General features: G+C 41.4%; 1 protein-coding gene across 1 annotated transcript in view; it reads left to right on the top strand.

The window, feature by feature from the left end:
• The window catches only part of SDK1 (sidekick cell adhesion molecule 1), a gene marked incomplete at its 5' end in the record, with an annotated part of 846,211 nt that overhangs the window by 475,103 nt on the left and 344,455 nt on the right, over nucleotides 1-26,653 (top strand). The window contains one exon of the mRNA XM_082645911.1: nucleotides 14,434-14,567. Within this exon, the coding sequence (XP_082502037.1) occupies nucleotides 14,434-14,567 (134 nt within the window). The remainder of the gene's footprint in view (nucleotides 1-14,433; nucleotides 14,568-26,653) is intronic.

Below are 26,653 nucleotides of genomic sequence, written 5' to 3'. Positions count from 1 at the left end.
ATATTCAGTTTTTAAATTGTACTATTAAATGTGTAACTTCATGTGTAATAAACATTCATATTTAATTTTATGTGCCAATGTAACATATACTAAAATAAAATGGAACAATTTCTATGGTTCTATAAAGGAATCATAAATAATTATAGTAAAGCTTTTTTGAAATATTTTTATGGGACTAAAAATTGAAAACTTCTTAATAGGGAAATTTCCTTAAATGAGAAATGAGGTAAGTAGTCGTAGAGACCTCAAAATGTAATATATCATGAGGGAACCCTGAATAAGCAGTAACTTCTTAAGATAATCTTACACAGGAAGAAAAAGTTTTATTATGCTAAAATTTCTCATGAGAATATTTATTTTGCATGTTTTTTAACATCTTTATTGGAGTATAAATGCTTTACAATGTTGTGTTATTTTCTGCTGTATAACAAAGTTAATCAGCTATAGGCATACACATGTCCCCATATCCCCTCCCTCTTCCATCTCCCTCCCACCCTCCTTATCCCACACCTCCAGGTGGTCACAAGCACTGAGCTAATCTCCCTGTGCTATACAGCTGCTTCCCACTAGCTATCTATTTTACATTTGGTAGTGTATATATGTCAATGCCACTCTCTCACTTCGTCCCAGTTAACCCTTCCCCCTCTGCATGTCCTCAAGTTCATTCTCTATGTCTGTGTCTTTATTCCTGTCCTGCCCTTAGGTTCATCGGAACCATTTTTTTCTTTTTTTTAGATTCCATATATATGTGTTAGTATACAGTATTTGTTTTTCTCTTTGTGACTTACTTCACTCAGTATGACAGACTCTGGGTCCATCCACCTCACTACAAATAACTCAATTTCGTTTCTTTTTAGGGGCTGAGTAATATTCCATTGTATATATGTGCCACATCTTCTTTATCCATTTCATCTGTCGATGGACACTTAGGTTGCTTCCATGTCCTGGCTATTGTAAATAGAGCTGCAGTGAACATTGTGGTACATGACTCTTTTTGAATTATGGTTTTCTCAGGGTATATACCCAGTAGTGGGATTGCTGGGTCATATGGTAGTTCTATTTGTGTTTTAAGGAACCTCCATACTGTTCTCCATAGTGGCTGTATCAATTTACATTCCCACCAACAGGGCAAGAGGGTTCCCTTTTCTCCATATCCTCTCCAGCATTTATCATCTGTAGATTTTTTGATGATGGTCATTCTGACTGGTGTGCGGTGATACCTCATTGTAGTTTTGATTTGCATTTCTGTAATGATTTGTGATATTGAGCATCTTTTCATGTGCTTGTTGGCCATCTGTATATCTTCTTTGGAGAAATGTCAGTTTAGGTCTTCCACCCATTTTTGTATTGGGTTGTCTGTTTTTTTGATATTGAGTTGTATGGGCTGCTTGTATATTTTGGAGATTAATCCTTTGTCACTTGCTTCGTTTGCAAATATTTTCTCCCATTCTGAGGGTTGTCCTTTCGTCTTTTTTTATGGTTTCCTTTGTTGTGCAAAAGCTTTTAAGTTTCATTAGGTCCCATTTGTTTATTTTTGTTTTTATTTCCATTTCTCTAGGAGGTGAGTCAAGAGGATCTTGCTGTGATTTATGTCATAGAGTGTTCTGCCTATGATTTCCTCTAGGAGTTTTATAGTCTCTGGCCTTACATTTCGGTCCTTCATCCATTTTGAGTGTATTTTTGTGTATGATGGTAGGAAGTGATCTAATTTCATTCTTTTACATGTAGCTGTCCAGTTTTCCCAACACCACTTATTGAAGAAGGTGTCTTTTCTCCATTGTATACTCTTGACTCCTTTATCAAAAATAAGGTGACAATATGTGCATGGGTTTATCTCTGGCCTTTCTATCCTGTTCCATTGATCTATATTTCTGTTTTTGTGCCAGTACCATACTGTCTTGATTACTGTAGCTTTGTAGTATAGTCTGAAGTCAGGGAGCCTGATTCCTCCAGCTCTGTTTTTCTTAAGATTGCTTTGGCTATTCAGGGTCTTTTGTGTTTCCATACAAATTGTGATTTTTTTGTTCTAGTTCTGTGAAAAATGCCATTGGTAATTTGATAGGGATTGCATTGAATCTGTAGGTTGCTTTGGGTAGCATAGTCATTTTCACAGTGTTGATTCTTCCAGTCCAAGAACATGGTATATCTCTCCATCTGTCTGTATCATCTTTAATTCCTTTCATCAGTGTCTTATAGTTTTCTGCATACAGGTCTTTTGTCTCCTTCGGTAGGTTCATCCCTAGGTATTTTATTCTTTTTGTTGCAGTGGTAAATGGGAGTGTTTCCTTAATTTCTCTTTCAAATTTATCATCATTAGCTTATAGGAATGCCAGAGATTTCTGTGCATTAATTTTGTATCCTGCTACTCTACCAAATTCATTGATTAGCTCTAGTAGTTTTCTGGTATCATCTTTAGGATTCTCTGTGTATAGTATCATGTCATCTGCAAACAGTGACAGTTTTACTTCTTCTTTTCTGATTTGGATTCCTTTTATTTCTTTTTCATCTCTAATTGCTGTGGCTAAAACTTCCAAAATTATGTTGAATAATAGGGGAGAGAGTGGACAAGCTTGTCTTGTTCCTGATCTTAGAGGAAATGCTTTCAGTTTTTCACCATTGAGAATGATGTTGGCTGTGGGTTTGTCATATATGGCCTTTATTATGTTGAGGTAGGTTCCCTCCATGCCTACTTTCTGGAGAGTTTTTATCATAAATGGGTGCTGAATTTTTTCAAAAGCTTTTTCTCCATCTATTGAGATGATCATATGGTTTTTATCCTTCGATTTGTTAATATGGTGTATCACATTGATTGATTTGCGTATATTGAAGAATCCTTGCATTTCTGGGATAAATCCCACTTGATCCTTTTAATGTGCTGTTGGATTCTGTTTGCTAGTACTTTGTTGAGGATTTTTGCATCTATGTTCATCAGAGATATTGGCCTCTAATTTCTTTTTTTATGACATCTTTGTCTGGTTTTGGTATCAGGGTGATGGTGGCCTCGTAGAATGAGTTTGGGAGTGTTCCTCCCTCTGCTATATTTTGGAAGAGTTTGAGAAGGATAGGTGTTAGCTCTTCTCTAAATGTTTGGTAGAATTCACCTGTGAAGCCATCTGGCCCTGGGCTTTGGTTTGTTGGAAGATTTTTAATTACAGTTTCAATTTCAGCGCTTGTGATTGGTCTGTTTATATTTTCTATTTCTTCCTGGTTCAGTCTCAGAAGGTTGTGCTTTTCTAAGAATTTGTCCATTCTACTGGTATATAGTTGCTTGTAGTATTCTCTCCTTTGTATTTCTTCAGTGTCAGTTGTTACTTCTCCTTTTTCATTTCTAATTTTGTTGCTTTGAGCCTTCTCCCTTTTTTCCTTTTTTTTTTTTCTGGAATAATTGAGGGTTTTTTTTATTTTTTTATTTTTTCTTTTTTTGCTTTATAACAAATTTAATCAGTTATACATATACATATGTTCCCATATCCCCTCCCTTTTGCGTCTCCCTCCCACCCTCCCTATCCCACCCCTCCAGGTGGTCACAAAGCACCGAGCTGATCTCCCTGTGCTATGCGGCTGCTTCCCGCTAGCTATCTACCTTACATTTGGTAGTGTATATATGTCCATGCCGCTCTCTCACTTTGTCACAGCTTACCCTCCCCCCTCCCCATATCCTCAAGTCCATTCTCTAGTAGGTCTGTGTCTTTATTCCTGTCTTACCCCTAGGTTCTTCATGACATTTTTTTTCTTAAATTCCATATATATGTGTCAGCATACAGTATTTGTCTTTCTCTTTCTGACTTACTTCACTCTGTATGACAGGCTCTAGGTCCATCCACCTCATTACAAATAGCTCAATTTCGTTTCTTTTTATGGCTGAGTAATATTCCATTGTATATATGTGCCACAGCTTCTTTACCCATTCATCCGATGATGGACACTTAGGTTGTTTCCATCTCCGGGCTATTGTAAATAGGGCTGCTATGAACATTTTGGTACATGTCTCTTTTTGAATTATGGTTTTCTCAGGGTATATGCCCAGTAGTGGGATTGCTGGGTCATATGGTAGTTCTATTTGTAGTTTTTTAAGGAACCTCCATACTGTTCTCCATAGCGGCTGTACCAATTCACATTCCCACCAGCAGTGCAAGAGTGTTCCCTTTTTTCCACACCCTCTCCAGCATTTATTGTTTCTAGATTTTTTGATGACGGCCATTCTGACTGGTGTGAGATGATATCTCATTGTAGTTTTGATTTGCATTTCTCTAATGAGTAAAGATGTTGAGCATCCTTTCATGTGTTTGTTGGCAGTCTGTATATCTTCTGTGGAGAAATGTCTATTTAGGTCTTCTGCCCATTTTTGGATTGGGTTGTTTGTTTTTTTGTTATTGAGCTGCATGAGCTGCTTATAAATTTTGGAGATTAATCCTTTGTCAGTTGCTTCATTTGCAAATATTTTCTCCCATTCTGAGGGTTGTCTTTTGGTCTTGTTTATGGTTTCCTTTGCTGTGCAAAAGCTTTGAAGTTTCATTAGGTCCCATGTGTTTATTTTTGTCTTTATTTCCATTTCTCTAGGAGGTGGGTCAAAAAGGATCTTGCTGTGATTTATGTCATAGAGTGTTCTGCCTATGTGTTCCTCTAAGAGTTTGATAGTGTCTGGCCTTACATTTAGGTCTTTAATCCATTTTGAGCTTATTTTTGTGTATGGTGTTAGGGAGTGATCTAATCTCATACTTTTACATGTCCCTATCCCGTTTTCCCAGCACCACTTATTGAAGAGACTGTCCTTTCTCCACTGTACATTCCTGCCTCCTTTATCAAAGATAAGGTGACCATATGTGCATGGGTTTATCTCTGGGCTTTCTATCCTGTTCCATTGATCTATCTTTCTGTTTTTGTGCCAGTACCATATTGTCTTGATTACTGTAGCTTTGTAGTATAGTCTGAAGTCAGGGAGCCTGATTCCTCCAGCTCCATTTTTCGTTCTCAAGATTGCTTTGGCTATTCGGGGTCTTTTGTGTTTCCATACAAATTGTGAAATTTTTTGTTCTAGTTCTGTGAAAAATGCCAGTGGTAGTTTGATAGGGATTGCATTGAATCTGTAGATTGCTTTGGGTAGTAGAGTCATTTTCACAATGTTGATTCTTCCAATCCAAGAACATGGTACATCTCTCCATCTATTTGTATCATCTTTAATTTCTTTCATCAGTGTCTTATAATTTTCTGCATACAGGTCTTTTGTCTCCTTAGGTAGGTTTATTCCTAGATATTTTATTCTTTTTGTTGCAGTGGTAAATGGGAGTGTTTCCTTGATTTCACTTTCAGATTTTTCATCATTAGTATATAGGAATGCCAGAGATTTCTGTGCATTAATTTTGTATCCTGCTACTTTACCAAATTCATTGATTAGCTCTAGTAGTTTTCTGGTAGCATCTTTAGGATTCTCTATGTATAGTATCATGTCATCTGCAAACAGTGACAGCTTTACTTCTTCTTTTCCGATTTGGATTCCTTTTATTTCCTTTTCTTCTCTGATTGCTGTGGCTAAAACTTCCAAAACTATGTTGAATAAGAGTGGTGAGAGTGGGCAACCTTGTCTTGTTCCTGATCTTAGTGGAAATGGTTTCAGTTTTTCACCATTGAGGACGATGCTGGCTGTGGGTTTGTCATATATGGCCTTTATTATGTTGAGGAAAGTTCCCTCTATGCCTACTTTCTGCAGGGTTTTTATCATAAATGGGTGTTGAATTTTGTCGAAAGCTTTCTCTGCATCTATTGAGATGATCATATGGTTTTTCTCCTTCAACTTGTTAATATGGTGTATCACGTTGATTGATTTGCGTATATTGAAGAATCCTTGCATTCCTGGAATAAACCCCACTTGATCATGGTGTATGATCCTTTTAATGTGCAGTTGGATTCTGTTTGCTAGTATTTTGTTGAGGATTTTTGCATCTATGTTCATCAGTGATATTGGCCTGTAGTTTTCTTTCTTTGTGACATCCTTGTCTGGTTTTGGTATCAAGGTGATGGTGGCCTCGTAGAATGAGTTTGGGAGTGTTCCTCCCTCTGCTATATTTTGGAAGAGTTTCAGAAGGATAGGTGTTAGCTCTTCTCTAAATGCTTGATAGAATTCGCCTGTGAAGCCATCTGGTCCTGGGCTTTTGTTTGTTGGAAGATTTTTTATCACAGTTTCAATTTCAGTGCTTGTGATTGGTCTGTTCATGTTTTCTATTTCTTCCTGATTCAGTCTTGGCAGGTTGTGTATTTCTAAGAATTTGTCCATTTCTTCCAGGTTGTCCATTTTATTGGCATATAGTTGCTTGTAGTAATCTCTCATGATCTTTTGTATTTCTGCAGTGTCAGTTGTTACTTCTCCTTTTTCGTTTCTAATTCTATTGATTTGAGTCTTCTCCCTTTTTTTCTTGATGAGTCTGGCTAATGGTTTATCAATTTTGTTTATCTTCTCAAAGAACCAGCTTTTAGTTTTATTGATCTTTGCTATCGTTTCCCTCATTTGTTTTTCATTTATTTCTGATCTGATCTTTATGATTTCTTTCCTTCTGCTAACTTTGGGGGCTTTTCATTCTTCTTTCTCTAATTGCTTTAGGTGCAAGGTCAGGTTGTTTATTCGAGATGTTTCCTGTTTCTTTTTTTTTTTTTTTTTTTTCTGTACGCGGGCCTCTCACTGCTGTGGCCTCTCCCGTTGCGGAGCACAGGCTCCGGACACACAGGCTCCGCGGCCATGGCTCGCGGGCCCAGCCGCTCCGCGGCATGTGGGATCTTCCGGGATCGGGGCACGAACCCGTGTCCCCTGCATCGGCAGGCGGACTCTCAACCACTGCGCCACCAGGGAAGCCCTTTCCTGTTTCTTAAGGTGGGATTGTATTGCTATAAACTTCCCTCTTAGAACTGCTTTTGCTGCATCCCATATGTTTTGGGTCATCGTGTCTCCATTGTCATTTATTTCTAGGTATTTTTTAATTTCCTCTTTGATTTCTTCAGTGATCACTTCATTATTGAGTAGTGTATTGTTTAGCCTCCATGTGTTTGTATTTTTTACAGATCTTTTCCTGTAATTGATGTCTAGTCTCATAGCATTGTGGTCGGAAAAGATACTTGATACAATTTCAATTTTCTTAAATTTACCAGGGCTTGATTTGTGACCCAAGATATGATCTATCCTGGAGAATGTTCCATGAGCACTTGAGAAAAATGTGTATTCTGTTGTTTTTGGATGGAATGTCCTATAAATATCAACTAAGTCCATCTTGTTTAATGTATCATTTAAAGCTTGTGTTTCCTTATTTATTTTCATTTTGGATGATCTGTCCATTGGTGAAAGTGGGGTGTTAAAGTCCCCTACTATGATTGTGTTACTGTCGATTTCTCCTTTTATGGCTGTTAGTATTTGCCTTATGTATTGAGGTGCTCCTATGTTGGGTGCATAAATATTTACAATTGTTATATCTTCTTCTTGGATCGATCCCTTGATCATTATGTAGTGTCCTTCTTTGTCTCTTCTAGTAGTCTTTATTTTAAAGTCTATTTTGTCTGATATGAGAATTGCTACTCCAGCTTTCTTTTGGTTTCCATTTGCATGGAATATCTTTTTCCATCCCCTTACTTTCAGTCTGTATGTGTCTCTAGGTCTGAAGTGGGTCTCTTGTAGACAGCATATATATGGGTCTTGTTTTTGTATCCATTCAGCCAATCTGTGTCTTTTGGTGGGAGCATTTAGTCCATTTACATTTAAGGTAATTATCGATATGTATGTTCCTATTCCCATTTTCTTAATTGTTTTGGGTTCGTTATTGTAGGTCTTTTCCTTCTGTTGTGTTTCTTGCCTAGAGAAGTTCCTTTAGCATTTGTTGTAAAGCTGGTTTGGTGGTGCTGAACTCTCTCAGCTTTTGCTTGTCTGTAAACGTTTTAATTTCTCCATCAAATCTGAATGAGATCCTTGCTGGGTAGAGTAATCTTGGTTGCAGGTTTTTCTCCTTCATCACTTTAATTATGTCCTGCCACTCCCTTCTGGCTTGTAGAGTTTCTGCTGAGAGATCAGCTGTTATCCTGATGGGGATTCCCTTGTGTGTTATTTGTTGTTTTTGCCTTGCTGCTTTTAATATGATTTCTTTGTGTTTAATTTTTGACAGTTTGATTAATATGTGTCTTGGCATATTTCTCCTTGGATTTATTCTGTATGGGACTCTCTGTGCCTCCTGGACTTGATTAACTATTTCCTTTCCCATATTAGGGAAGTTTTCAACTATAATCTCTTCAAATATTTTCTCAGTCCCTTTCTTTTTCTCTTCTTCTTCTGGAACCCCTATAATTCGAATGTTGGTGCGTTTAATGTTGTCCCAGAGGTCTCTGAGACTGTCCTCTGTTCTTTTCATTCTTTTTTCTTTATTTTGCTCTGCAGCAGTTATTTCCACTATTTTATCTTCCACCTCACTTATCCGTTCGTCTGCCTCAGTTATTCTGCTATTGATCCCATCTCGAGTATTTTTCATTTCATTTATTGTGTTTTTAATTGATGCTTGATTCATCTTTAGTTCTTCTAGGTCCTTGTTAACTGTTTCTTGCATTTTGTCTATTCTATTTCCAAGATTTTGGATCTGGGAAATAGAATCTTGGATCATCTTTACCATCGTTATTCTGAATTCTTTTTCAGGTAGACTGCCTATTACCTCTTCATTTGTTAGGTCTGGTGGGTTTTTATCTTGCTCCTTCTCCTGCTGTGTGTTTTTCTGTCTTCTCATTTTGCTTATGTTACTGTGTTTGGGGTCTCCTTTTTGCAGGCTGCAGGTTCGTAGTTCCCGTTGTTTTTGGTGTCTGTCCCCAGTGGCTAAGGTTGGTTTAGTGGGTTGTGTAGGCTTCCTGGTGGAGGGGACTAGTGCCTGTGTTCTGGTGGATGAGGCTGGATCTTGTCTTTCTGGTGGGCAGGTCCACATCTGGTGGTGTGTTTTGGGGTGTCTGTGGACTTTTTATGATTTTAGGCCACCTCTCTGCTAATGGGTGGCGTTGTGTTCCTGTCTTGCTAGTTGTTTGGCATAGGGTGTCCAGCTCTGTAGCTTGCTGGTCGTTGAGTGAAGCTGGGTGCTGGTGTTGAGATGGAGATCTCTGGAAGATTTTTGCCGTTTGATATTATGTGGAGCTGGGAGGTCTCTTGTGGACCAGTGTCCTGAAGTTGGCTCTCCCACCTCAGAGGCACAGCACTGACTCCTGGCTCCTCAATTTGGGATGATTTGTTGTCTATTCATGTATTCCACAGATGCAGGGTACATCAAGTTGATTGTGGAGCTTTAATCCGCTGCTTCTGAGGCTGCTGGGAGAGGTTTCCCTTTCTCTTCTTTGTTCTCACAGCTCCTGGGTCTCAGCTTTGGATTTGGCCCCGCCTCTGCGTGTAGGTCGCCGGAGGGCGTCTGTTCTTCGCTCAGAGAGGACAGGGTTAAAGGAGCAGCCTCTTCGGGGACTCTGGCTCACTCAGGCCGGGCGGGAGGGAGGGGCACGGAGTGCGGGGCGAGCCTGCAGCGGCAGAGGCCGGCGTGACGTTGCACCAGCCCGAGGCGCGCCGTGCGTTCTCCCAGGGAAGCCGCCCCTGGATCCCGGGACCCCGGCAGTGGCGGGCTGCACAGGCTCCCGGAAGGTCGGTGTGGACAGTGACGTGCGCTCGCACAGAGGCTTCTTGGCGGCGGCAGCAGCAGCCCCAGCGTCCCACGCCCGTCACTGGGGTCCGCGCTTTCAGCCGCGACTTGGCGCCCGTCTGTGGAGCTCCTTTAAGCAGCGCTCTTAATCCCCCTCTCCTCGTGCACCAGGAAACCAAGAGGGAAGAAATAGTCTCTTGCCTCTTCGGCAGCTCCAGAGTTTTCCCGGACTCCCTCCCGGCTAGCTGTGGCACATTAGCCCCTTCAGGCTGTGTTCACGCCGCCAGCCCCAGTCCTCTCCCTGCGCTCCGACCGAAGCCCGAGCCTCAGCTCCCAGTGCCGTCCGCCCCGGCGGCCGAGCAGACAAGCCTGTCAGGCTGGTGAGTGCCAGTTGGCACCGATCCTCTGCGGGAATCTCTCCGCTTTGCCCTACCCAGGTACGTGGGGAGTTTCTTGCCTTTTGGGAGGTCTGGGGTCTTCTGCCAGCGTTCAGTAGGTGTTCTGTAGGAGTTGTTCCACGTGTAGCTGTATTTCTGGTGTATCCGTGGGGAGGAAGGTGATCTCCGCGTCTTACTCTTCCGCCACCTTCCCTTTTTTTCTTGATGAGTCTTGCTAAAGGTTTATCAATTTTCTTTACCTTCTCAAAGAACAAGCTTTTAGTTTTATTGATCTTTGCTATCATTTCCTTCATTTCTTTTTCATTTCTTTCTGATCTGATCTTTATGATTTCTTTCCTTTTGCTAACTTTGGGGGTTTTTTTGTTGTTCTTTCTCTAATTGCTTTAGGTGTAAGGTTAGGTTGTTTATTTGAGATTTTTCTTGTTTCTTGAGGTAGGATTATATTGCTATAAACTTCCCTCTTAGAACTGCTTTTGCTGCATCCCATAGGTTTTGGATCGTTGTGTTTTCATTGTCATTTGTTTCTAGGTAGTTTTTGATTTCCTCTTTGATTTCTTCAGTGATCTCTTGGTTATTTAGTAGTGTATTGTTTAGCCTCCATGTGTTTGTATTTTTTACAGATTTTTTCCTGTAATTGATATCTAGTCTCATAGCATTGTGGTCGGAAAAGATACTTGATACGATTTCAATTTTCTTAAATTTACCATGGCTTGATTTGTGACCCAGGATATGGTCTATCCTGGACAGTGTTCCATGAGCATTTGAGAAGAAAGTGTATTCTATTGTTTTTGGATGGAATGTCCTAAAAATATCAATTAAGTCCATCTTGTTTAATGTGTCATTTAAAGCTTGTGTTTCCTTATTTATTTTCATTTTGGATGATCTGTCCATTGGTGGATGTGGGCTATTAAATTCCCTGACTATCATTGTGTTACTGTTGATTTCCCCTTTTATGGCTGTTAGCATTTGCCTTATGTATTGAGGTGCTCCTATGTTGGGTGCATAAATATTTACAATTGTTATATCTTTTTCTTGGACAGTTGTTATATCTTCTTCTTGGATTGATCCCTTGATCATTATGTAGTGTCCTTCTTTGTCTCTTGTAATAGTCTTTATTTTAAAGTCTATTTTGCCTGATATGAGAATTGCTTCTCCAGCTCTTTTGATTTCCATTTGCATGGAATATCTTTTTCCCTCCCCTCACTTTCAGTCTGTATGTGTCCCTAGGTCTGAAGTGGGTGTCTTGTAGACAGCATATGTACAGGTCTTGTTTTTGTATCCATTCAGCTAGTCTATGTCTTTTGGTTGGAGTATTTAATCCATTTACATTTAAGGTAATTATCAGTATGTCGGTTCCTGTTACCATTTTCTTATTTGTATTGGGTTTGTTATTGTAGGTCTTTTCCTTCTCTTGTGTTTCCTTCCTTTAGCATTTGTTGTAAAGCTGGTTTGGTGGTGCTGAATTCTCTTAATTTTTGCTTATCTATAAAGGTTTTAATTTGTCGATCGAATGTGAATGACATCCTTGCTGGGTAGAGTAATCTTGCTTGTAGGTTTTTCCCTTTCCTCACTTTAAATATGCCCTGCCACTCCCTTCTGGCTTGCAGAGTTTCTGCTGAAAAATCAGCTATTAACCTTATGTTATTTGTTGTCTTTCCCTTGCTGCTTTTAATATTTTTTCTTTGTATTTAATTTTTGATAGTTTGATTAATATGTGTCTCAGCATGTTTCTCTTTGGGTTTATCCTGTATGGTACTCTCTGTGCTTCCTGGACTTGATTGACTGTTCCCTTTCCCGTGTTAGGGAAGTTTTCAACTCTAATCTCTTGAAATATTTTCTCAGACCCTTTCTTTTTATCTTCTTCTTCTGGGACTCCTATAATTCGAATGTTGGTGTGTTTAATGTCCCAGAGGGTCTGAGGGTGTCCTCAGTTCTCTTCATTCTTTTTTCTTTATTCTGCTTCCTGGCAGTTATTTCCTCCATTTTTATCTTCCAGCTCACTTATCCGTTCTTCTGCCTCAGTTATTCTATTACTGATTCCTTCTAGAGTATTTTTAATTTCAGTGATTGTATTGTTCATCACTGTTTGTTTGCTCTTTAGTTCTTCTAGATCCTTGCTAAATGTTTCTTTTATTTTCTCCATTCTGTTTCCAAGATTTTGGATCATCTTTACTATCATCACTCTGAATTCTTTTTCAGTTAGGTTGCCTATTTCATCTTCATTTATTTGGTCTTGTAGCTTTTTTTTTTTTTTTTTTTTTTTTTCTTTTTGCGGTATGCGGGCCTCTCACTGTTGTGGCCTCTCCCGTTGCGGAGCACAGGCTCCGGATGCGCAGGCCCAGCGGCCATGGCTCACGGGCCCAGCCGCTCCGCGGCATATGGGATCCTCCCAGACCGGGGCACGAACCCGTATCCCCTGCATCGGCAGGCGGACTCTCAACCACTGCGCCACCAGGGAGGCCCGGTCTTGTAGCTTTTTACCTTGCCCCTTCATCTGTAACATATTTTTTTTGTTGTTTCATTTTTTTTGTGTGATGGATGGTGCTATATTCCTGTCTTACTGGTTGTTTGGCCTGAGACGTCCAGCAGTGGAGTTTGCAGGCAGTTGGATAGAGCTGGATCTTGGTGCTGAGAGGAGGACCTCTGGGCAGCCTCACTCTGATTGATATTCCCTGGGGTCTGAGGTTCTCTTTTAGTCCAGCAGTTTGGACTTGGAGCTCCCACTACTGGAGCTCAGGCCCGACCTCTGGCCTGGGAACCAAGATCCCACAAGCATGTGGCAGGCAAAGTAATGGTCCCCCAAAGACACAGACATCCAGATCCCTGGAACCACCTGGCTGGTGCGTGGCGGTGGGGATCCAGAGCTGCCGGAGGGGCAGAGTGGCGGACTGGTGTCCTCAGGGTCAGAGCCGGGCCATCTGTGCCGCCCGCACCGCCCAGTGCTCCAGGGACTCCACCTGGGCTTGACAGGCGTCTGCGCCCTGGATTCACGTCCGAGGTCACGGATTTACATCAGTGACCCCAGTTTTACGTCTGAGGCCCTGAATTTACATCTGAGGCTCCGGTTTTACATCCTGCATGGTTTTTTTGTTGTTGTTGTTACTAGAATAGAGATCTTAGTTTAGCTGACTCTAGAAGGGCTATGACTATCTAGCATTAAAAATGAACAAACAAAACTATTCATCTGTAGAGTGACGCAGTTGTGCGAGTCCAGGGTCCCAGGAGTGTCCTAGTGTTTTGAGCATGAGAGTGTAGGCTAAATGACATTTTGGTGCTCAGAATGTCTCTGACCCTCAAAGTGCACTTCACCAGCCAAGGAAAAGATCACTTACCTTTGTTGTTTTTGTTTTTGTTTTTTAGCAGGTTCTACCCCACAACCTCCTTAACTAGTAAAAAGAATATAGAACTATAACATGAGCAAAGGATACTGGGGCACCCATTTACTGAAAGATTATTTGGATTTATGGAATTTGTGTCTTTGTTGTTTTTCTTCTTCTTCTTCTTCTTTTAAATAAGTAAGGGTGAGAGTCTGTGTATGGTATGGTTGGCAGAGCACCAGTCTACATGTGAGAAGACCTAGTCCTCCCTCTGGTATTGTTACCTTGCTGTTTTACCTTGGAAAAACAACTTAACCTCTCTGATCCTCTGTTTTCTCATTTCTTAAGAGAAGGAGGGTGGGCCAAATGTGTCTCAGAGATTCCTTTTCACAGTAGAATTGGAATATATGAGAAGGGTTCAGGGATGATCTCCTAGACTGTTGGTCTGCACCTGAGGGCGTGGGGAGATAGCAGAGGTGGAGAATATGCAGCCCTGGGGTTAGTAATTATGGGGAAATTGAGTTGGAGGGGTCAGCACTATGCCCACTAACAACTTTTCTTCTACCCGTTAGTCTATAAATAGATGTACAAAGTCTCTAATGAGGCTCCCTGGGAGTGGAGAAATCACAATAAATTTTGTCACCCCGGGTCCAGGGTTTGGTGGCCCAGTGTGATCACAGAGCCCTGCCGCAAAGAAAAAGGCCAGCTCTTCCAGAGTTTGTTCTAACCTGTCTTGTTACGAATTCCCAGAGGAACCTTTGAGCTGCAACCAACTCTGGATGTGTGTGTTCCAGAAGGCCGTCTTCTGCACAACCAGGGTAGGTACGGACATGGTGCCTGGGAGCCCCTGGCAGAAGCCAGCGCAGCATTGGACCTCAGCAGGCTCAGCCACCACCTCATCCCCCAGGCCGGCCTGGGGATTTGTTTTTGTCCTTCCAGGTCTTTTTTAACCTTTGCAACAACGACGGCAACAACCGTAACTACTCTGGACATTCCCTTGTGGCCGGCCTGGTAAACCAATCTGTCGCACAAGCACGAAGCTCCATGGACCGGCCTTGACACTGTCTCTTCTCTTCCCGGACGCAGAGCCATCACGCTGGAGAACCAGCTGGTGATCCTGGCAGCGACGGCCAGCGATGCAGGGGCTTACTACGTGCAGGCCGTCAACGAGAGGAACGGGGAGAACAAGACCAGCCCGCCCGTTCACCTGAGCCTAGCAGGTGAGTGCCAAAATCCCACATGGTCACTGCGAAAGCAGTAAATTCTGGATTTAATTAATAACCACCATCTCATGGGGCATTTTGCAATAAATCTTACCTCTCTGGGTTAGTGGTTATGGTTCAGTATTGATCCAGTGTCTGTAGTTGCTTCCTTTGAACTGATAGGCAGAAAATGTGAATCAGACCGGTAATTCTAAATACAGGATCTTATTTGTTTGGGGGAACTTAAAATAACATTTTTGCTTTTGTACTCTGTTAATGTGTATGGTTTTTAACAACAACAGAACAACTTTTGGCTTATAAGGAGTTGTATCCGTGAAACTTGAGACTAGATTAGGCCACAGGTTATGTTCTTTTACTTTAATTTAAAAACTTTGAGAAAATATATATACTAAGTTGTGTTAAAATTAGGAGTATATCTTAAGAGTAACTAAAAGCCCGGATCATGAAGAAAATACACACACATAACGGTTAAATGTTCAGTTAATTTAAGGATGTTTTGGTTTGAGGCAACTTAGTTTAAATATTTGGCCTTTTAAAGAAGGCTCCAGAAATTCTTCTAGGAAGAGTTGATTGCCGGAGAAGGGGGAAATGACCAGGAGCAAGAACTCAGAGCTAAAAGAGAGCAAAAGGTGCATCTCAGAGGTGCCACCAGATGTCTGCGGCGTGAAGCTTCATGGTATGAAGTGCGGTGATTATGCTGTTGAGAAAATACAGTTGGGAAATGGTCATGGTAGATTTCAAAATATTATGATCATGGCATACAAGAGTGAGTTAAGTGGATTTGTCTGTATAGTGGTAGATGTCATGTTTTTAAAAACCACCTTGAAAGAATGACTTTCCCCTTCGGGTAGTTTGAAAAGTTTTGTTTCATACGCAGGACAGACCGTAGTGTTTGCTTCCCCTGGTCCTTGAGGGGTACAGTTGCTTTAGGCCTAACAGAGTACCACAGTCAGCAGACGGCGGGCATTAATTGCGTGTGCCCCCACATGCCCCGCACCTGCCGGCAAGTGCTCCTAGGTGGCCACCACCCTGCCACCAGCTCCTAATGTCTAGGCATTGAGCCCTCAGCTCCAGACCACAGGCGGTGCAGATCTGGCCATCAGCGGGGCCTTTGCGGTGCTTTGGAGAGTTGTGTCCATTGATCAGGGCTCACAAGGTCCAGTGCGTGTTGTACTACTATTTAAAGGACCCTATGAATCAAGAATCATAGTAGAAAAAGAATGTGATTTATGGAGATTTTTCAGTATTAATAATAAAAGGTGGAAATTTTGTTATTAAATATATTGTGATAATTTTAATGACTTCCACCTTTTATAATTAGAGCCGTTTATTCTGTTTAGCAAATCTGATTCAGCACTCAATTGTAATATACATACCAGGATAATAATAGGTCAAATTGGTGGAATTCTGAGTCAGAAACACAAAAATTGACCTTAGTCTATTAGAAGAGGGGGAAAAAAATTCCACAAATATTCTGGTTAACTTGATGCTAACATCACGAAGGTATGAAATAGTCTGCACCTAGTAGTTTCCTACATGCCTACTCTACAAAGCCAGTAGAAAATAAAACGAATACAATGAATTTGTAAGTTGCCGTACTAACGCCATACCATGCGTTAGATAATTGGAATATGTAAATTTTTAAATAATTTCAGTGTCTAACCAAGAAGCATATTGGAAGCAGCTCATAAATATTATAATTAACTGCCTTGCATTTCGTTCCCTTGTGTAGTTTTATCTTTTCATTGGCACTGGGTAAAATGTGTAGAAGGTGAGATATAAAGGAGCTGATGGTACGGACGGACTTATTTTAAATCTTAGGAGAAAACCTGCATTCTGTCCCCGTCTGTGTTCTTTGCTTTTTATGGGGACCAGGTAAAATGTGACAAGTAAGGAGGTTGAGGAAACGGCCTTATTTTAATTCTTGGATGAACCTCACTGTTGATGTGTTAGATTTACCTAAAATTTAAAGGGCACCCAATCATGCATTTTCTCACTAAAATTCTATTTTGAAAACCTCTGAAGATCAGAAATCTTGATAAATCTGCAGAAAACCCCAGAATTGATTGTTTATTTATTTATTTATTTTAAATAGTCTCTTTTTTTAATTTTATTTATTTATTTTTGGCTGCATCGGGTCTTCGTTGCTGTGCGTGGGCTTTCTCTAGTTGCGGCGAGCGGGGGCTGCTCTTTGTTGCGGTGCGCGGGCTTCTCATTGCGGTGGCTTCTCTTGTTGTGGAGCACGGGCTCTAGGCATGTGGGCTCAGTAGTTGTGGCGCACGGGCTTAGTTGCTCCGCGACATGTGGGACCTTCCCGGACCAGGGATCGAACCCTGGCAGGTTCGATCAGGGAAGTCCCTGTTTATTTATTTTCATTTTTATTTACTTATGTTTTAATCTTTTCGGCCATGCTACTCGGTTTGTGGGATGTTAGTTCCTCCACCAGGGATTGTTTAAATTTGCTCCTTTCTGGACTACAACGAACGCTGTAAGGGGGGAAACTGCAGTTCAGGACTTCCCTGCCAGCACCGTGTGTGAGGCTGTGAAATACGGAGGGTGCACAACCCCACCAGATTTATTATGAAATTAGATACTCTCAAGACCTATTCATGCAGGTAGTAAGATGCAGTGTGTTCTGCAGACTTAGACATTTTTTTTTCCTAATGTAGGCTTTGTAAAAACACCAAACAAGATTGATGCAAACTTTTAAAAACTTGCCAGCCAGCAATTCTGAAGAATCTAAAGATATTACAGCCAATTATTATTTAACGATGATAAATTTTCCCTTGGCATCAGGAGAATAAAGTAGGGAACATTTCTGTAGTGAATACGATCAAGGTGGTAGGGTACTGGAAATTAAATTCCTGGTGGATTGCACTGTAATTAATTTAAAAGTGCAAAGTGCTGTGCGGCCCACCTCTTGTTTGCAGTGGTCATAATAAACTGTTCCTCCTGCAGGGACAGCCTAGTGTCGAGGTGGAGTAGCACCCAGGGCCAGCCTTGCCTCGAAACATCAAAATGCGTGATGCGCTATCCCCCAGCTGGCAGGAGGAGATGACACATATTTCCCCAAACAACTGTGTATTTGAGAGTTCAAAACCTCACCACCTTTTCAGTTGCTGAATATTCTGGCTGCACTTGAAGCTTATGGGAAGCAAAAGATAAAGACGGTTGAGATAAAAATAAATAATTTTTTTTTTTAAGCATGACAATTAGAAGTGAAATGCAGCCCCGTCACGGTACCGCCTGATGTTTTGTGCATTATTATCCCTTAACCCCCCCCCCCGCGCCCTTTTATATGGTTAAGAGGGTAAGTTACAGCATGTCCTGCACAGGTATTTCCTGTCGGGAAGGAGAGGACTTCTCTGAACTATGCATTCTCCTGCTACCAGTGAAAGCTTGCCACCATCTCAGGGGTGGATTCACTTTGAAGTTTTAATGTGACGTGAAGCCAGCAGATGTTAAGGCCACAGGTGGGACTGCTGAAGCACCCTGCATGAATTTTTCATCGCTGGCTCCCGTGGCTCAGCTGCACACCAGAAAAAGAATGGGCTGAACTCACCTGAGAGTACACATTTCCCTTCTGAGGTCAAACTCGGGCAAGCTTTATACACCTGTCAACCTGTTTTTGGTTTTCACTTTCAAGATTTTACATTGAGTTAACTTGTGTGGATCAGATCTTCCGAACTGAATTGATATGTAAATGAGAGTTTCTTTTTGAAGATGAGAAGAATTCTGTACAGTGATTAGCTAATTATTGTTTAAATGCCATTGTACATACCTTAGACACATCATCAGCTCTGACCCAGTCTTCGGAATGTCCAGCATGATGAGATTCTCTGCTGGAGATGAAGCTTAAATTAGAAAAGAAATGACTGCCTCTCTCCTTCCTGCGTTTTTCGCCTCTCTCATTTTAATGTCTGCTCCTCAGACAACATTTGCAGATGCGGTATCATTTCAACTGATCCTCCTTCAGGCTGGCAGACCCTTGCTTTCAATTCTGACGACCACTTAACATTCTTTTGTCCTCTGTAATTCTAATTTAACTGCAGACCTCATGTAGGGTTTGTAGTTGAAAGTGAATTCCTGAGAATAATGTCTAGGATCAGTCGTCCAAGAGGACTGCCCTGTAAAACATGGCTTTTGTGTGCCCGGATAAAATTCTGTCTTATTTTCTTCATGCTTCTAACATTATAGGGAGAGAAGGGCCAGGCATCAGCCTTTCAGTTGTTCTTTGACGTGAAGTGGATGGCCAAAGCCGTAGGAACGGTTTACAATGATATTAAAGAACAGTCCTGAGGCAGTGTCTGTATTCTAAAGGACCGATTTCAGATCCAGCTATGGCTTTATAGGGTAAATGGTACTTTACTGCCAGAATTTTCAGAAACATAAACAGGAAGTGTACTTTACAGTAGAATGATGAGTTTAATCGTTTAGCATGTATTGACCTGCTAAGTAGGGTATGTAATGAAGCGTAAGACATGCTCTGCCCAGACCTCCCAGAGCTGGTTATGGAAGGAGCTAAGTCTAGGCTGTGGTCTCTGAAGCCTTTTTATAGGCACACCACCAGTAAGGAAGCCTTGACCTTCACCCCTGGTCTATGCATACGAAGCTGTTTATAAAGTGTGAGTGTTTAGCTATCATACAAAAAGGTGAAACACTGAAAGGTGAAATGAACGGTATCTTGTTGATCATGAAAGTTTCATTCCATCTTTAGTTCATGTCTCACAGCACAACATACAGTTTGTGAATGAAAATCCGTACTTTCCTTGGTCTTCCCGATAGCTAGTTCTCTGGACAGGGTCTTCCGACATCTGATTACAGAGGGACCGTTTGTCCTGGAACGTGGCCGATGAGGAGCACAGGTGTCAATGTTGCGTCTGTGTCGCTCATTTGTGCTAGACCTGTGAGTAACTCACGTCTGTGATTTCTTCCCAGGTGTACTTTTGTATACAGTTATCTACCCTGTGAGAGTTAGTTTAGTTAAAACTAAGTACACAAATACGTAAGTCCACCTACCGGGCAAACAGATGTAGGAAGGCATCCTATGCACCTTGAAAATGAGAATGTTTAGATGTCCCTTGGGGCAGCTTGCATGCACAGTGTGACGGAGCCATCCCACTGAGAGACCCCATCTGCACGCTAGCATTAGGGATTTGTTTTCTTCTTATGGTTTCAGTTCAAAGACAGAAATGAAAATGCCAGTCCTAATAGTTTGTTTCCGAGCCCAGTGTATGTGTAAGTGGTGGTGAAGGAGGTTTAGAAGAAGAGTACAGCTGGGAATTCTCAACCAGACTTGAGAAAAAAAGGACAAAGTGATTAAAAAATAACGAGGCCCTAACTCTCTTCCCACCTCCACAAGACAAAACTGGGTTATTTTTGTTATCTGCTCATGTTCTTTCCATGGAATTCCCATCTCTCCTCATCCCAGTCTGTCTTTCTTTTCCCCTCTGTGACTTATTTCAGCCTGATTTCACCCTTGGTAAATCTTAGGGCATTGGGTTAAACCATGAATTGTAATTTGCCCTCAACTTTTTTTTTTTTTTTTTTTTTTTTTTTTTTGCGGTACGTGGGCCTCTCACTGTTGTGGCCTCTCCCGTTGCGGAGCACAGGCTCCGGACGTGCAGGCTCAGCGGCCATGGCTCACGGGCCCAGCCGCTCCGCGGCATGTGGGATCCTCCCAAACCGGGGCACGAACCCGTGTCCCCTGCATCGGCAGGCAGACCCTCAACCACTGTGCCACCAGGGAAGCCCTGCCCTCAACTTCTGAACACATTTGAGATGCCCAACGTCCTCACTCTCCCAAAGCAACACTCTTCAGATCGGGCTATGAGTACCTCTCAGGGTGCACACAGGTCTCCAAGAGGGTGAGCAGGCATTTATAATTCTCAGGACATCTGTTTCCAGGTGATTTCTTATACACTTTCTAAACTCAGATCATCCTGGGAATTCCCTGGCGGTCCAGCGGTTAGGACTTGACACTCTCACTGCCAAGGTCCAGGTTCAATCCCTGGTTGGGGAACTAAGATCCTGCAAGCAGCAGCGAGGCCAAAAATAATAATAATAAATTAAACATTAAAAAATTTTAAAAATTAAAATCAGATCATCCTGAGGATGCCTTGTGTCAGGGGGCTCTTCTCTTATGGGCACGTGTCACATCCATTCCGAATCTTTGCTACGAACTTCCAGGCGCCAAACAAAGGGATAATTCTAAATATCAGTGTCAGAACTGGGAAGGTGAAGTGCTCTAGGAACTGGGAAATAAATCATTTTATAAATCGGGAGTTTTCAATTCCCTGCTGTCTACAAAATGAGACAACACCCAAATGCATTGTCAGCTGACATTTTATTACAAATAATTTCTGGTGATTGATTGCTAAGTGATAGAAAGTCCCCTTGCTCTTAGGAGAAGAAGACATTTCCAGCCCACCTGCAGTTTGGAGCCACTGACTAACTCCACTCAGTGTGGAGTAGAAGGGAGTGGGTCACTTCCAGGCCATGTGTTTAAGAGCCAGCAAGTCACCTTCATGCTCTGCCTTCCCCCTGGGGTCCACAGTGGCCGGGCCACACATGGAGATGGTAGAGCCGCCAGGTAGAAGCTGCCCAGAGGCTGAATTAGTGCATGGAAAGAACAGCCCTGGAGAATCACCCCGGCTGAAGGGGACTCGATATAAGTGGGAAATAAAACTTGGTGTGCTAAGCACTGAGATTTCAGGGTTTATTTGTTATTGGAACCAAAAGTAGTCTATCCTAACTAATAAATTACCCTGTGACTTTTGGTATACTCAAAGGCGTTTAAACAATTGGGAGATATTTCTTTTTTTTTTTTTTTTTTTTTTTTTTGCGGTACGCGGGCCTCCCACTGTTGTGGCCTCTCCCGTTGCGGAGCACAGGCTCCGGATGCGCAGGCCCAGCGGCCATGGCTCACAGGCCCAGGCGCTACGCGGCATATGGGATCTTCCCGGACCGGGGCACGAACCCGCGTCCCCTGCATCGGCACGCGGACTCTCAACCACTGCGCCACCAGGGAAGCCCCGGGAGATATTTCTATAACAAAATTCCCTCCATTCTCATCTACATTTTTCTATGAGCAAAATTTCCCAGCAGTTATTTCTACAAAAAAGAAAAGTAGGATTAGAATTAGGGTAAACTTTGCATCCATCTCATGGAGAGATGCATTTCCAGTGATTTTTTTTCTTTTATATATAATATTCATCAAAATTTGTTATGCATGTATTTATCTTTTACAGACTGCAAATAATAATTGTAGCAATAACTCAGTCCAAGAGGGTTTATTTTTTTTTAAACCCCAGAGTCATATGCTTGCTGGGAATTTTAATTTATATACATATTTTTTTCAGAGGCTATGATAGGGTGATCAATAAAATACTTCGAATCCTTAAATATAGTAAATTAAGATAAAATTCTGTGGGAGGAGTAGAATGGAAATACCAGTTCAGGAAGAAAAATAGAAATGATGTAAACTTTCTGATATTAAAAATTAGTGCTTGTTCATGTATCGTTTAAGTGGGTGATGCTGTGTATCACATCCTTAGACCTACTCTATCAAATATTTAGGTTCCTTTGGATACATATAAAGGTGTGCTGCAATAGTTCATATTACTAAAATATACTAGAATATTAAAATATTAAAATACACTGGAAATTATATTCTTTGCAGTTCTTCAAATCTGTGCTGAAAACCTTTAGAGGTCAACTTGAACTGTGGAAGTGACAGTTTTAGGTGATACAAGACCAAAGCTGTTCTAAGCTATATCAGATTTGGTGAGAATTTACAAATAAGCTGTTAAGTGATTCCCCAAGGGTAGAGGTAGAGGAAGGGCACTAGTGCCCCGTGAGCTGCTGACAGGCGTTCATGTGCACCTTCCTTCCATATTAGCCCTGTGCCTTAATGACCAACCTGTTTCAAAGCTGAGGGCACCAAGGCCCTAAGTTAGGTTAGTGATGGAAATCACAAGAATAGTAAGTGGGGAGTTGAGAATTCAAGTCAAGGTTTATTTGACTCCCAATGCCCCTCGTTTCTCCTGGAAGGAGGCTGGGCATGCCCTTGGTGCCAACATGTGTACAGATGAGGGAAGCCCAAGGAAAAGGCCAAACTCGGGAAAAGTCGCCATCCTCCGAGTCAGCCCTCCTTTTGCACTGGAGATTCTCCATCAAGAGCTCTTACACACCCGACCTCAGAGGAGCTTGGCTGTGTTATAAAAAGCGAGAACTTCTGTTTTGATGCCAGAACTCAACTTTAATAATTTCTCCAAACCACCTCTCCTCCTGCCCCTTTGTTAACCATACCAATTTAAATGATTATATTTCAGATATTTAAACACAGGACTCTTTTAATTGTGGCAGTTTTAGAACTGTAAATAGAAGTAACCCTAATGACTTTTACCCTTGGCTCTGGATCCAGTCTTCAGCCACATCCTGAATTTAGGTGACTGAGAATTTAAGATCATTTCACTCTAGGCTCATAATATGGAAGCATAACATTTCAAAACTTATATGGAGAGTGACTCAGCATCTTAACTTACTCATGCAGTCAGTATCTTCCTAGCTCTGATCACTTTGGATATTACATTCACTGAAGTACTTTGTCTGATTTCTCTGACACTATAATTGATATGGAAAGATAAGAAACTTTTAGAGGGCCCAGACAAAGGGGATAGAAAACTGAATTTTCCTTACAATCATTTTATGAACTTTAACATCTATTTGTTATACATCTTGTTTGGGGAAACCTCAAGCAAAGTAATGGTTATCGGCTGAGATGAGACCACAGAACTAGTTGTTAGTTGTAAGTACAATCTTCTCAGTCATTGAACACAAACGACGCACACTTCCCAGTACTCCTTCCTTTTATGAATGAGTTCAATATTCTGACTCTGTTAATTCAGAAACATCTGGTTAGCTTCTCTTCCTTAAGAGTTTTTGAGGTTTTCAAACTCCAGCTTGTAGATTATTTATATTGCAGAATTGTTTTCAATTTTTCAAATCATGTTGAAAATCCTTAATCTGGTTGCTGCTTTGTGTATGCAGCCTAACATTTGGTCACCTTCTGATAACAGCTCAGATCTACCTTTACCACTTAGTCATAATGTTTTATTACTGATCACAATAAACGATGTTCTTTTGGCTCTTATAGAAGGCAATTACAGCAAGTAAGTAAAATTGTAGATCTTTGCATGGTAGCTGAGAATATTAAATCAAGCCTTAAGAAAATTGGGTAAAGTATTGTTAAAGTGAAAGGCCACTTAGCTCCTGTGAAGACCATTACCAGATCCACAGTGCTGGATTCCCCACTTTTCCAAGAACACTTTGATTCTGAGATGTAGAGGGGTGGGATAGGGAGGGTGGGAAGGAGACGCAAGAGGGAAGAGATATGGTGATATATGTATATGTATAGCCGATTCACTTTGTTATAAAGCAGAAACTAACACACCATTGTAAAGCAATTATACTCCAATAAAGATGTTTAAAAAAAGATGGAATTTATATCAGATATAATAGAAGCCAGGAATTTATCTTAAGATGTAGACTCTTTCTGTGTTCCGATTAGTGAGTTCTTAGCAATGGTCTCTGCCTGTGAGTCTCTGTTATTTCAGGTAATTATTCTGCTTATACCCTCTTACCTTTTATGATCTTCAGAAATATCCTCCTTGGCACAAAATCAGTTCCCACACTCAGAGCCTAGTGTAGCTCTATATGTGGCAAAGCAGGTCATCAGAGAGTGTAAGAAATGTGACTTCTGATTGTCAGTGTAACTTGCTGTTGGCCCAGGAATATCTGGCAAGTGTAGCTTCTTAAGGTGGATTCTGAGGACTATTATTTTGCATAGTTTTATAAAATCATAAAAAAAAGTGAGCTGGGGATTTTCTGGTTCACCTTAGTTATAGACATGAATGACCCTCTGGCGAGTCTGAAGGCTGCACTGTGTGATTTTCCGAGGGAACAAGATATAAGCAAAAACCCAGAAGTACAAAAACTCTAGTGAAAGACTTGAAACAATGACTGTTTTTTCATTTTGGTCCCCAACTTGGACTTCGGAGTAGGAGTTAGAACTTGAAAAGAAATGTCAGTGGTGGCAACGCATTCAGCTGACCCCGTGGAGTGGGTTGTTTGTTTGCCTGTTTTACTGATAATGGAGTTTGTTGAGCTGCATCCCATCTGGCATTAAGTGTCCCACTCTATGCTTCTGCTTTCACTTTCCTTGAAAGACTGTTGCACACGCTAGTATATCTCCCTGTCAGTGTGTCAGTCCACGGCTATATTAATTCCGACAGGGCTGCATCACACAAAGATTTGGTCTCATTTGGGAAGGTTTCCAGCCCAAACGTGCTCCAGAATTCAGCCTTCTGCCTTTCCATTCCTTAAGACTCGTCAGAATGATTTATGTATAAAAACCATCCAAAGAGGGTGACCTTTGGTTATTAGCTCATTCAGGAGAGTTTCCGGGGTTTCACATGTCCCTGGTCTACTCAGGAAGACCAAACCGAATAGAGAAAATGGCCTCAGAAAAAAATTATGCAAAAATATTACTATCATAAAGAAATATAAAATGAATAGGAAATATTCAGAGCCTTTCGTTTCTTTGTTCATTTGAGTTACAACATTTAAAAAAATTAGGACAGAAAGCATGTTCTTGATGAAAATCAAGGCAACAGTTCTGCTTCCTTGAACTCTGTACTGGCCTTGAGATTAGCTGGATTGTATCCACCTCTGAAGTCTGCACCTGAAGGACTGGATATGAAACCATTGTGCCTCCACTGGCTTCTGTGTTAATTGGTTTACCATGTGGGCATGGTGGTCATTAAGTATTTTGAATATCACCCTAGCCTGGAAGAACACTCAAGGATGCATAGAAAAGTAGCCTTATCATCATTATGGGAACAGCTTGCATACTCTGCTGTTCTGGAGTCACCCCTACACCATTTCTGTGTTCATCCCTGTACATCTGAGGAAAAGCAGTCAGAAGTCTGCAGGGTCGTTTCCTTTGACTTTTAGGGTCTTCCTGTCTCATTTTTGTTCCAAAATGTATAACCCCCCCATTAAAAAAAATTCAGATATCCTTTCTGGTATTTTGTTCAGAAACACTGAGCATCTCATATCTACCAGGCATTATGCTTGACACTGAGGAAACTAAATGAATAAGACACATGGTTCTTGCCTTTCCTGAGCTTGCTTTTTCTTGAGGAGAGGCAGATCCATGAACAAATGACAAGAATACAGTGTGTTAAATGCCAGATGAAACGGACTTCGGTAGAAAATCTGGAAGCACAGGCAAGGGAGCAATTAATTTTGCTTCCGAGGTCAGAGGAGCATTGTTAGCAGAATTTTCACCTTCCCTTTCATGTATGGAGAGATACAGCACCAGTGAGATAATTAAGAAGAGGAGACTTGGGGTAGGACGGTGCTCGGTGTGACCGAGGACCACTGTAACTTCTGTCTTGTTGTCTGGTCCCCTGGTCTCCACTTTGAGTGTCGCCCAGCAAGTCGGCGTCTCCTACAACCTCATCGCTTTATGTGTACTGTCTTATCTCCACCAGAACGGAAGTTCCATGAGGCCAGGGATTTTTGTCTGTTTTCCCACGCAGCTAGAAGAATACATGAAAAGTACCAGGGACTCCGTAAAGACTCATTCAGTGAATGAGTGAAGCCATTAGGAACCAAATGCATTGCTTTTTTCCCTGTCTTCATTCTTTAGTCTGTGCAATGGACCACTATTTGCACTCTCCTTTTCTTGATCTCTCCCCGTCTTAGGCTTCTCAGGTACCTTCTCACTGACTGTGTTCTTGTTCCCCCTCCAGCTCCTTTTCTTTGGGTGTTTCTAGCTCTTTTTCGTTCTCCTTACCCCCACGTGAGAGGACCTCCATTGTCTAGTCCTTGGGTGCAGCGTTGTATTTGTTTTTCTGCTGTTTACTTCTCCTTGGAGGACTCATTGATTCTGTGACTTTAAGTATCACCTTTGGTCAAATGTCCTCTCCAGACATTTCTCAGTGTTCAGTCCTTGCTCAGTGGAAAGTTGGATGAATCATTTTAAGTCCACTATGGCTCTGAAATCCTGATTATCT

This window comes from Mesoplodon mirus, assembly GCF_964341445.2.
Source record: "Mesoplodon mirus genome assembly, chromosome: 15".
NCBI classification, from domain to species: Eukaryota; Metazoa; Chordata; class Mammalia; order Artiodactyla; family Ziphiidae; genus Mesoplodon; species Mesoplodon mirus.
This window is presented reverse-complemented; position numbering and strand designations above follow the sequence as displayed.